Source organism: Rattus norvegicus, chromosome 19, assembly GCF_021556685.1.
Source record: "Rattus norvegicus strain SHRSP/BbbUtx chromosome 19, alternate assembly SHRSP_T2T, whole genome shotgun sequence".
In the NCBI taxonomy this organism is placed as follows: domain Eukaryota; kingdom Metazoa; phylum Chordata; class Mammalia; order Rodentia; family Muridae; genus Rattus; species Rattus norvegicus.
In genome coordinates, this window is record NC_141552.1 from 60,095,830 (window position 1) to 60,107,387 (window position 11,558).

Here is an 11,558-nt window from a genome sequence, read left to right on the forward strand (position 1 = left end):
TGTCTGAGGAGGAACTGGAAGAGAGCCCTCAGGCCTCAAGGCCAGCAGTGACACTCTCGTGAGTCATTCCATCCTGTGGGTGTGTCCTGGGTTTTGCTTAGCAGATGTTTGTAAAACTGACAAGGGCTGAAGAGATGGCTCAGTCCTTAAGAACACTTGCTATTCTTCCAAAAGACCAGGGTTTAGTTCCCAGCACCCACATGGCGCCTTACAACTACCTGTAGCTCCCCTCCCAGGGCCCCTCTGCCCTCTCCTAGCCTCCATGGGCACCAGGCACTCACATGCATAGACAGACCTAGATTCAGGTAGAATACCCATGCACAGAAAATACCTCTGCCCGTTGAAAATAAAAATACCGGGCAAGGTAATGATAAATACTGAGACTGAACTGTATCTTCTTTGTGGAGTTGAATAATTCGGATTTGTTTGTCTGCAATAGATTTACTCCATTTAAAGTTTATGTTTTGGGTTTTTTTTTTTTTTTTTTTTAAGTTTTAACTTTGATTTCAAGCTGTGTCACCTCATTCTTTGGTTACTATTATTGTATTAAAAATTTGTATTTGCTGGAGAATGAGGAGAAAAACACACTGTTCAAAAATGTCTGTGTCATCTAACACATTGTGTAGTTTAAAAAATGATTGTTTCTTAGCACATACTTCAAAGTGCAAAGATACAGCTCTCACGATAAAGATACAGCTCTCACGGTAAGCGCTTCTCTCCCAGATACTCAATTTCATCGGCACCAGAAGCTTTGGAATGTCTTTCAGATGAGTAAAGAACCAGGTAATGTTTTCTGCTTTAAATTAAACATCTGTATTGGTTTTTGGCAGTTTAAAAATGAGTAGCAAATGTTGTCTTTTTTGTTGGAGTTTTTTGTTTGTTTGTTTCTGAGACATTGTATCCCTGTGTATCATCGGCTAGTCTAGATTTCACTATGTAGACAAAGCTGGCCTTGAACTGACTGTGTAGAGGAGGCTGATCTGGAACATGTGGTTTTCCTGCCTTTGCCTCCAGCGAGATAAGAGTGGGACATGCTGCCACACCCAGCCTAGCCGTCTGCTCTCGCAGGCTTTTGAAAAGATGTGACTGTTCCTCATGTGTATCCGCTGGCACTATCAGGAGCATGGGTGTGGTCTGGTCATTGCTGCTCTGGGTACAGGGGACAAAGACATTGTAGCTCTCTTCATTTATTTCTGTATCTCCATGTTTTGACAGGTGGAAATGATGTGGACCTTTTTGATATGGAACAGTTCCAAAGTTCATTTAAGAGAATTCTTCAGAGAGCATTAAAAAATGTAAGAATCCAAGTCCTCTTGAATTTCTACAGAACTCAGTTTAATGATATCTGGGAGATGTGGGTAGGGCAGTGGGGGATAATATGCCATTTTACCATAGCAAATTGAAATATTACTTCCATCTCTCAGCTGCCCGTCCTACCCAGTACTTAGGAGCAATATTGTTAGTGGAACTCTGCCCTGGCAGAAGGGCCTTCTATTGACAGTGTCCAGTTCATCACTGGCTGCCACATGCAGACTTGATAGGTGGCTGATAGGCCCGAGCGAATGAATCTTTAAACTTACTTGATGAATTCCCATGAGAAGGGTCCCCATGTGGCTCTGCTATTGGTCCTCAGTCACACTTGCCCAGAGTTAGACCCTCTGCTGTTCCAGCCAGAAGGGGCCACTGAGCCCCAGAGAAGAGCAAGCTTTCTGCGGCCCACCAGGGACGCACACTCTTCTGCGCACCCACAGCCCACACGGGGAGAGCTCCTCCTCTTTGCACGAGGTGGTCAGGAAAAGCAGCCTCGCAGGCAGCATAACAATGTGCTCTCCCAGGAGTAGGGCCCGAGGGAAGGAAGAGCCATCCAGCTGTCTCTTTCTCCCGGTTCTCCTTTGCTGGGTTGGAGCCCAGAGGTGGACTGAAGCTAGCCAACAACCCAGCAGTAGTCATTAAATTCCAGAACAAGTCCAGTTGTAGCTGAAGGTTTAGAAAGGCTGATGGCTGGCCGTGAAATGGATACCGCACAGCCTCCTGGGCTGCCCCGTTCTCAGTGGCTCTGGCTGCCGAGGCACGTGCCTCAGATCAGTGCATTCAGGGCTCAAGGGAATCCTGCTGTAAACACAGGGGCAAGCTCAGTGTGAGCCTCAGAGGCCAGTGTTTCTAGAAGGCCACCCCATCGCTTTTGTTTGCTTTGGTTTTGAGATGGGATCTCACTGGCTGGCCAGAATTCACAAAGATCTGCCTGCCTCTGCCTCCCAAGGCTGAGATTAAAGGTATGCCCAGTCAGATACCTCATTTTTTTTTATTTCTTTTAGTACTTTATATGTATTAATGTTTGTCTGCATGCATGCCTGGTGCTTGCAGAAGCGAGAAGAGAGCATCACATCTCCGGGAACTGTAGTCACAGATGGTTGTGAGTCACCCTGATGGTGCTAGGAACCAAACTGTAATCTTCTGCAAAAGCAGCAAGTGCTCTTAACCTATGGGCCATCTCCCCTGCCAGATTACAAGGGTTTTTATTTTTAAGGGATTTTTTTTCAGATATACTTTACAAGATGTAAATAGATCCTTATAAAATAATCATAAAAATATTTCCCCAAGCAGTCCCAAAACAGTATATAAGAAGTAGAAAGGGGGTCTGGAGAGATGGCTTAGTGGTTAAGAGCACTGACTGTTCTTCCAGAGGTCCTGAGTTCAATTCCCAGCAACCACATGGTGGCCCACAATCATATGTAATGGGATCCTATGCCCTCTTCTGGTGCATCCCAAGACAGCGACAGTGTACTCATATAAAAATAATCTTCATTTTAAAAAAAAGTAGAAAAAGAACAGTGACTTCCATACGTGTGTCGTGGTAATGTGTGTACAAATACTTATAAAGAAACTTAATTTTTAAAAAAAGGCTGACAGGAGCCCATGTGCATGAAAAATTATACTAACATTGATTGTGTCTCAGAGGCCTGTAGTCGGTGTCATGGTGAGATTTACCCAGGAAGACTTCTTTTCTCTTTAAGGTTACGGTCAGCTTCAGAGTCTACGAGAAGAATTCGGTGTGGATTCGGGTTGCCTGGGGAACACAGTATTCACAGCCAAACCAGTACAAGCCCACGTTTGTTGTGTATTATCCCCAGACCCCATACGTCTTCATTTCCTCCTGCTATCTGAAGAGCACTGTGCCCCTTCTCCATCAGGTAGGGACAGAGCACAGCAGCTGACTGCTCAGGCCTCTTATCACAAGGGTCCGAGTGCCTAGAAACCACATACCTAGATCAATAAATACCTAGCCCCCTTCTCCTAAGGAGAGCTTTCTACCTCCACTGGAAATTCGACAGAAGGTATTAGCTTGCTGTAGTCTTTATTGTCAGTGTAAAAGTAATGCATGCTTATATTAAAACCAGCAAGTCCCTAAAGGTAAGAGGTGAGTCGTCCAATCTCTCCACCCCTTCTTTCTACTCCATTCACCCAAACTCTCGGTCACTTTGCCAGTGTCAGGATTAGCGCTTTCTGTATTTCTACAGTATGCCTGTTGATGGCCATTGACGCTTATGACCATTTCCCACACATGGTGTACACGAAAACTTTGCCTGTGTCAGAGGTAGCCGCTCTCTTTTAAAGGGTTCGACTTTGTGTCTTATTCACTGTTCTGTTGTGGGGAGACACCATGACCAAGGCTTGCTCACCATGTCAGAAGTTGGGTCCATTACAGTCATGGTGAGGAGCTTGTCAGCACACACGGCACTGAACTGTAGCTGAGAGCTACATCCGGATCCACAGGGTAGGGGGCATGGGGACTGGGTCATAGGCTTTTAAAACCTCAAGCCGACCTCCAACCCCCAACCCGCAGGGACACACTTCCTACGGGTATCCAAGGAAGCCACACTTTTCTCACCATTGTAACTCTTTCAAACATTTCGCTCCTTGATCTAAGCATTCAAGTGTAGGAGCCTGTAGGGGCCATTCTTACTCAAACCTCACTGCTGTGCTATGGGTGTCCTAGCTTCTTCCCTAAAAATAATTCACCCCAAATTTGGGCTCATCATTACTACTCCTCCGTTAGCATCTTCTGTGCTTCCAGGGTCCCGGTGTGAGCTGGGTACAGGTGAGCAGCTGCAGCTGGCTGCACAGCCCCCCACGTGCCCTCTGTCTGCGCACACTCCACGGTCAGCAATAGGCCTCGAGGTCCCAAAAAGGGAGTAAGGGTTACATCTTCTCACTTTCGAGAGTTGCGGGGAGGTGATTTGAGACAGGGCTCACCCCTGCCTCAGCCTCCCTGGGGCCGGGATCTCAGGTGTGCACCGTGCCCCACACAGGACTCTTGCCACTCTCAGTTGCAGCACGTACATTTCACTGAGCAGTATGTAGAGACTCACGCACAGCCGTAACAGTCTCGCTCCTTTCCCTCCGAGGCGCTGAAAGTCGCTAGCAAACACCATCAGATGGCGCAGCTGGACCTGAGAAGCAGGCACCTGGACTCACTCACGGCTATTGTGTTTAACGAGTATGACCAGGTGAGCCTGTCCGCACTCTTTAAAGTTGAGTTTTTTCTTTTCTTTTGCACCCATGAAATAGCTGGAGGCCACGCCCAGCCTGTCCCTGAAGGCGAGTGGATGAAGCTTGTAGTCACCCATTTTGTTCGTGTGTGTTTATTTTTTCACAACTTTCATACATACACAATGTACTGTGGACACAGTGGCCCCCGTTATCCTCTCATCCCTGTCCTCATCCCGCCAAATGCCTTCTTCCCAACAGGACCCCCTCCTATCTTCATGGGGAAGGCAGGGAGGGGCCTTGGAGTTCACTGTATTTATGTGAGCATGGGTGTGGAGTTTGACTCCTTCCCTCACCTCCTCAGGAAGGGGTGGTGCCTCATGAGCCCCTCCCTCTCCTAGATGGGATGATGACTTGTTTGGATGCTGGTGTTTCCGTTTAATGACAAGGACAGGCCTGCCCCTGTGGTCTTAAGGTTTCTTCTATGCATGGCAAATGTTTGCACAAGGTCAGACTCTGGAGTGGATGGAATTCCTTAAGGAGGCTATGCTGTATCTTATGTTCTAGCTAGAGAGAAGTGATGGCTAGCTGCAAATCACTCTTTAGGGGGGAAGGGTGGTAAGATGAGGATGTTTTTGCCTCAAGGTCCTGCCTCTGTGACTTTTAGCCACTATAAACAGGAACCTCTGTGAGTCAAAATAAATGTTTCTTCCCTTTGAAAAGGAAAATAATTTCCCTTTTGTGGTGTTGGGAGTTTTGGATTAGTATCTTGTATACCCCAGGCTGGCCTTACACTTATTACTTAGCTGAGGCTCTGCCTCCCAAGTACTCGGATTACAGGCATGGGCTGCCATGCTGGCCTGGTAAGAAGTCAAATGATGGTTTTCTCCCTGACAGCCCCTCCTTTGTCTGCCCTCCACCTCTTGCCAAGCAGACATCAACTGCTGCCCTGTGGTGCACCCAGACCATTGTTAGAGAAGTCACTGTTAGCTGCCAAGCTGGGAAACTGTCACTCACTCCAGCGAGATTCAATAAAAAGGGTGCAAAAATGTGGGCTCTGGTAGCAAATTATCTTTCCTAAAGGCCCCTGAGAGATTTTTCAGGGTATGAAGACATGGTGCTGACGCCAGGGTGTCAGGCGCTGTCCCTCGTTCCTCTGGATTTCGTGTAGCCCTGCACCTTGATGTGGTTTGGCTTTGTTTGGTGCTGGGGTGACCCCAAGGCCTCACAGACGCCTCACATTTGCTAGGCAGATGCTCTAACATTGTGCCCAAGGCGCACTGATACCTCGCATGCTGCACGGCCTGCTGCCCTGGGAGCTGGGCTCAGTTTAGCCAGCCTGTGGCAGAGCTGGTACGTCTTCCTATTTATAAGAATACAAAGTCCACGACTGCTTTTACAAAACTAAAGATTCAACACATTTACGCCTTAGAGCCAGTTAATGTCGTAGCCCAACATGTTCAAATCAGTAACGTGTTCACTTTTTCTTTCTCCCAGACCTTTGAAAATTACAACTCCACAGCGTCTTGGCGTGAAGGAAGCCTTGGACTGAAGACAGATTGTATGTGTGCTCTGAGACAGGGTGGGCTTGGGGCAGGCGTCTTTGCTTTCAGTTGGCAGCTGCGCAGTAAAGTGCAGACAGTCATTGAGAGTGCATTCATGCCAAACAGCATGCCACCATTTTTGCATGTGATCAACAGCTGTCCTGTGAAGAAGCGCTATGCTGGTTCTAGAGCGATATGGTTCTAATAATAATGTGCCACTTGGGAGAACATGAGTCTCTCCCTAGAAAACCTAAACTCAAGATTAACAGTAGAAGGAAATCAAACCGATGCTGGGAACGGAAACTGTTAGACTCCAACAGCATAAGGCCTGCCGGTGGTCCTATGCTAAGTAAAGAAACATGGTACAAATTTACTCATGAGAACTGTGAGGAAGCTACCCAGGAAGTGCTTTAGAACCTAGACAGGGACGGCACGACGGGGATTGTTTATTCCCTTGTGTCAGCATGTGTCAGCATGTGTCAGCATGTGTCAGCCTGTGTCAGCATGTGTCAGCCTGTGTCAGCATGTGTCAGCCTGTGCTTTCCAGCTCTTCTGTAATAACATTATTTCAATGAAAAGAAGACACTGGACACCCTGAGGTGCACAAACCATCTGCAGGTTTAAGAATGGGAAGACTGCTATGGATGGCAAAGTGTATTGCTAATGGCACTTTTTTTGTTGTTGTTGTTTTGTTTTTGTTTTTGTTTTTTTGTTTTTGGAGCTGAGGACCGAACCCAGGGCCTTGCGCTTGCTATAGCAAGCGCTCTACCACTGAGCTAAATCCCCAACCCCAGCTAATGGCGCTCTTAATCTGACTCCTCCACAGTGGATTCAAAGATCATTCATGAAAACACAGAGGAAAAAGTGAGAATCCACAGAGCCACGCAAGAGGCCTTTGGAGCCTATCCTCAGCCACAGCTAGAGTTCGCACAGTATAAGGTAGGACGCTCAACGGAGTCACCAGCAAGCGAGTCACAGAAACTGTAGTTGGGAAACACGTCCAAACACTGTTCTCCTTTCACTTATTACTGCAATTTTATGTAACTATTTTGTAAGTTACCTACATCTTTTCGTCATATCTCTAAATGCTCTTGTTTAGCAAAGGGAACATCATGAAATTCTGAACTGCTTTTGCATTTCGACTTCGTGGTGATTCAGCTGTGTATTGCTCGCTCGCTGTGGGGAGAGGGGAGGTCTGTACCCTACTAGCCTGTCCAGTAGAACAGTATTTAGCACATAGCAAATGCTCATAAATACTGGGAAGAGTTGGGTATGGTGGCACACCCAGTAATCCCAGCATTTAGGAGAGTGAGGCAGGAAGATCTCAAGTTTAAGGCTAGCCTGGGCTACTTTGGAGGCAAACCTGACTGACTGACTCAGAAACCCAAAAACGAAAGAGAAAGCACACATCCTACCAAGCTGATTGGCCTCTGATGAGAAAAATCAATAGTAAATACACTGTAAATTAAACTTGTTCCAAAGAGTTGTCGCTGCCATGGCATGGCTGTGTAGGGATACAGGTGCACAAGTCCAAAGCCACCATTAGAAGAGCTGAGTATGTGGCATAGGTCATAGGCACCCTAACGTGAGCCCATGCTCCTACTCAGAATACCTTCCTTCCTAACCCCCAACAAAATTATCTCCATTGAGTCTTCTTCCAGCTACAGGGCCCACTTAAAATCTGCCATTGGCCTGCTCGCTTAGGCCCAAAGACTGGTTGGTTTGCTTTGGTTTGTTTTCAAAGGAAGAAGCTGGAGATTTTCAAGTGGACTTTGAGAGGCTGTATGTTTGCTAAGGAGTATCCACACAGCTTTGCTCACATGTGCTCACACTCTTGAAGGCCAAAGGTCAATGTTGGCTATGGTTTGACCCTATTCTTTTTTTTTTTTTTTCCTTTTTCTTTTTTTCGGAGCTGGGGACCGAACCCAGGACCTTGCGCTTCCTAGGCAAGTGCTCTACCACTGAGCTAAATCCCCAACCCCGACCCTATTCTTTCACACACAGTCTATCACTGAGCCTGGAACTCCATTTCAGTTGAACTAGCTGCAGGGAGCCCCAACATTCTCCTGTCTCTCTCTGCCTTCCTCCCAGGTTATACACACATGCCACCACACCTAGCTTCTGCATGGGTTCTGGGGCCCCCAGCTCGGGTGTAATGTTCAAACTCTTTACCCACTGAGCTGCCTTTCCCGTCAGACTGCTTGTTTTTCAGACCCAGTCTTGTAGTCTAGGAAGCCTCACCTTCACCATGTAGCCCGGGCTCACCTTGACCTTCTGACCCTCCTGCTTCCTTCCTATCACTGGCCACCACTCTCAGCTGTGTAGTGTTAGCTAAGCTTTAAAGAGCTCATAATCGAGGACAGTGGCCCTCAGTGTGCTCTCTGGAGTGTGGGACCAGTCACTTGGGGAAGGGGAGAAAGCATCGCTCTTCTCTCCACGCAGTTCTTCCTGAGTCAAGAGAGCTGTGCCCAGCCATCCATTTTTGCATGCTGGCTGCTCTCGGCCACACAGGAAAGCTGGAGAGCCCCTGGGTTAGGAGACGACGGTGTAGCTTGTTCAGCATCTTCGAGTGGTTGAGTTCCGCTAGTCAGGGTGTGCAGCCATTTCTTCACACGTGACTTTCTCCAACCTCAGCAAATGGCCTAGCATAAGACTGAGCCGTTTGCCCGTATTAACACACCAATGGCCACGATTTGAGTTGACTGCAAACATTAAGCATCCTGCAGATAGGGCAGCACGGTGCCTCAAGTTTAAGACTCACTTAGGGGGGCTGGGGATTTAGCTCAGTGGTAGAGCGCTTACCTAGGAAGCGCAAGGCCCTGGGTTCGGTCCCCAGCTCCGAAAAAAAGAACCAAAAAAAAAAAAGACTCACTTAGGTTGGGGGTTGGTTTGTAACAGGTGACTCCAGAGCTGTTGGTAACAGGTTCAGCTGGATGACAACGCACGTGGGACTCCTGTGCCTTCTGGGTGATGTGGTCAGATTGGGAGGCTCTTGGCAAAGCTGGCTGTTGAGATAGTGTCTGGCCTCAAACGTGGAGTCCTCCTTGCCTCCTCCTGGGAGCTAGGATAAGGATGTGCTACTACCCAGCTTCTAGGCATGTTTGAGTCTTCCTTAATAAAATTCTAAGATTGTGTGTGAGTGCGTGCATGCGTGTGTGTGTGTGTGTGTGTGTGTGTGTGTGTGTGTGTGTGTTGTCTGGATGTGTATGTGTGCCCAGTGCAGAGGCCAGAAGGCAGTGTAGAATCCCCTGGAACTGGAGTTAGGGACAGATGGTTGAAAGCCACCATACTAGGAACCTACCTCAGGTTCTCTGCAATAACAGCAAGTGCTCTTAACCAGTGAGCCCTTTCTCCAGCTTCTATTTGAATGCAGAATGTAGCAGGCACCTGAGGGCAGCTCGGACTTCTGGCTTCTTCTGCAGGTAGGATGCTCTGCTGAGGAAGTGTGGATACTCTGCTTCCCAGGTAGATCAGTACCGTGTGAGGGCAGCTCTGACAGACAGCCTCTGCTGTGAGTCAGACGCAGTGCTGGCACTTTCTGTTGAATATCTTTCCTATACCAGATGCTTTCTGTCTGCAGTTAACAGGTTAGATGGGCTTTGCCCATATTAATCCATGTGTAGGAATTAATGAAATACATAATGTGTTGATTAGCTCTCACATCCCAGCTGAGCCCAGTACGTGACCATCATTTACAAATATATTTTTGACAGTTGGAAACCAAGTTCAAGAGTGACGTAGGTGGGGGCATCTTGGCTGACAGGAAAGAGCCCCTCCGGTGCCTCGTCAAGTTCTCCAGCCCACATCTTTTGGAAGCATTGAAATCCTTAGCACCAGCGGGTAAGTGGTCAGCCATGTCACAAGCCAGACAGATAATACAGTGGCCACTGCTTCTCAGAAGAGGACTATCCGGTTACCTGTAAGCCGGTTACATGTGAGCGTTCCTACCTCTCCCTCTGCCTCCCATCAAGCCCTTCTTGTTTCCATACCTAGTGGGGGTAGGAGAAGGTGCCCATAATTTGCTTCTGGTCTCAGCCATTTTTAAACCGATTGTCCCCATGATCATTCTTATGTTTTGTTTCCTTTTTTCAGGTATAGCAGATACACCACTTTCTCCACTGCTCACCTGCATACCAAGCAAGAAAATGAATTATTTTAAAATTAGAGATAAATGAAATGCATTTGTCTCAGCTTTTATTGCACATGCGATTCCAGTTATAGCCGGCTAGCTCCTGCGTATAGCCTTGTGTTTTAGGAACCAATCCTTGGCATGGGAAATTAGTGTTTCTAATGTAACTGTTAGGACTGAATCTGTCCTCCATATGTGTGTGCACTCTCTCTTCTGAGTACAGCAGCTGTGGGCATTTGACAAGTGATAAATGTGTGTGTGCACACACATGCACGATCAGATCACACACACACTCGAGGCTGCAGTGATCTCAACCCTAGGACACACAGAAGTCAAGCATAGGCACAGTGGTGAATCTGCTGTCCTTTCTCCCACTGCTGCTGCTTATCCTCAGAAGTCTGGTTTCTGTGGAATCTGTTACACCCTCGTTCACAGATAGAAGAACCAAGAAACTACCCAACCCAAACCCCAAACTAGGAGAATCAATGGGGAGAGCTGGGGCTACTACCCAAGGCTGCATATCGAATGGCTTCTTTGTGTAAATAACTTTTCTGTTGTACGTATTCTTGTCACGATCTCTGATCCATGGAACACTGCAACTGAGTGCCACTGTTACACTGATTTGTGAATAAAGATACTGACAAACTGCCGTATCCATTGCTTTGGGTGAAAATCAAACGGGCTGAGTAGAATGCATAGTTGTGAAAGGACTAAGTAATGTCTTGTACTGTGATGTGTACAGGCTGTGGATCATCTGATATGAAACTGTTTTTAGACTTACTGTGACCAGACATGTCAGGCACTTCCTTTGTCCCTCAGCGATCGGAGTATTTGGACTTTGCTGACAGTCCGTATCAACCTGATACAAGGAGGGGACCTCGATCCAGAAAATGCCTCCATAACTTCAGGCTGTACACAAGCCTGAAAGGTATTTTCTTAATTAGTGATTGATGGGAGAGATGGTGCCATCCCTGGGCTGGTGGTCCTGGACTGTATAAGAAGGCAGGCTGAGCAAGCCATGAGGAACAAGCCAGTAAGCAACACCCCTCCATGACCTCTGCTTTAGCTCCTGCCTCCAAGTTCCTGCCATGTTTGAGTTCCTGTCTTGACTTCCTCCAATGATGGACTATAATCTGGAAGTGTAGGCCAAATAAGCCCTTTTCTCCCCCAACTTGGTTTTTGGTCATGGTGTTTCATCACAGCAAGAAAAACCCTAAGGCTTAAAGACACTTCCCCCATACATACCTTTGTGGTGGGGCGGTGGCAGGGTGGGGGGTATTTTATTTGTTTTGTTTGCATCTGTGTATGTGTACCACATTCATGCCCAGTGCCCTCACAGATAAATCACCGGGTCCCCGGAACTGGAGTTAAGGGTGGTTGTAAGCCACCATTTGGAT

General features: G+C 47.4%; 1 protein-coding gene and 1 long non-coding RNA gene across 7 annotated transcripts in view; one reads left to right on the plus strand and one right to left on the minus strand.

Annotated features, from left to right (window-relative positions):
* Cenpn (centromere protein N) overlaps positions 1–10,807 on the plus strand; it is a 22,509-nt gene extending 11,702 nt beyond the window's left edge. For 3 of the 6 annotated variants that reach the window (NM_001008366.1, XM_087594895.1, XM_087594898.1), the window contains 8 exon segments: positions 724–783; positions 1,216–1,295; positions 3,015–3,191; positions 4,407–4,508; positions 5,986–6,049; positions 6,859–6,971; positions 9,746–9,872; positions 10,125–10,807. In NM_001008366.1, the coding sequence (NP_001008367.1) occupies positions 724–783; positions 1,216–1,295; positions 3,015–3,191; positions 4,407–4,508; positions 5,986–6,049; positions 6,859–6,971; positions 9,746–9,872; positions 10,125–10,207 (806 nt within the window). In that variant the 3' untranslated portion in view covers positions 10,208–10,807. 6 annotated transcript variants of the gene reach the window in all.
* On the minus strand, positions 8,529–10,158 carry LOC134483651 (uncharacterized). Its single transcript, XR_015644186.1, has 2 exons — positions 10,022–10,158; positions 8,529–9,949 (listed from the first exon to the last, which is right to left on the minus strand). It is a non-coding gene; the product is annotated as an uncharacterized LOC134483651 (long non-coding RNA).
* Positions 10,808–11,558: the final 751 nt, after the last annotated feature.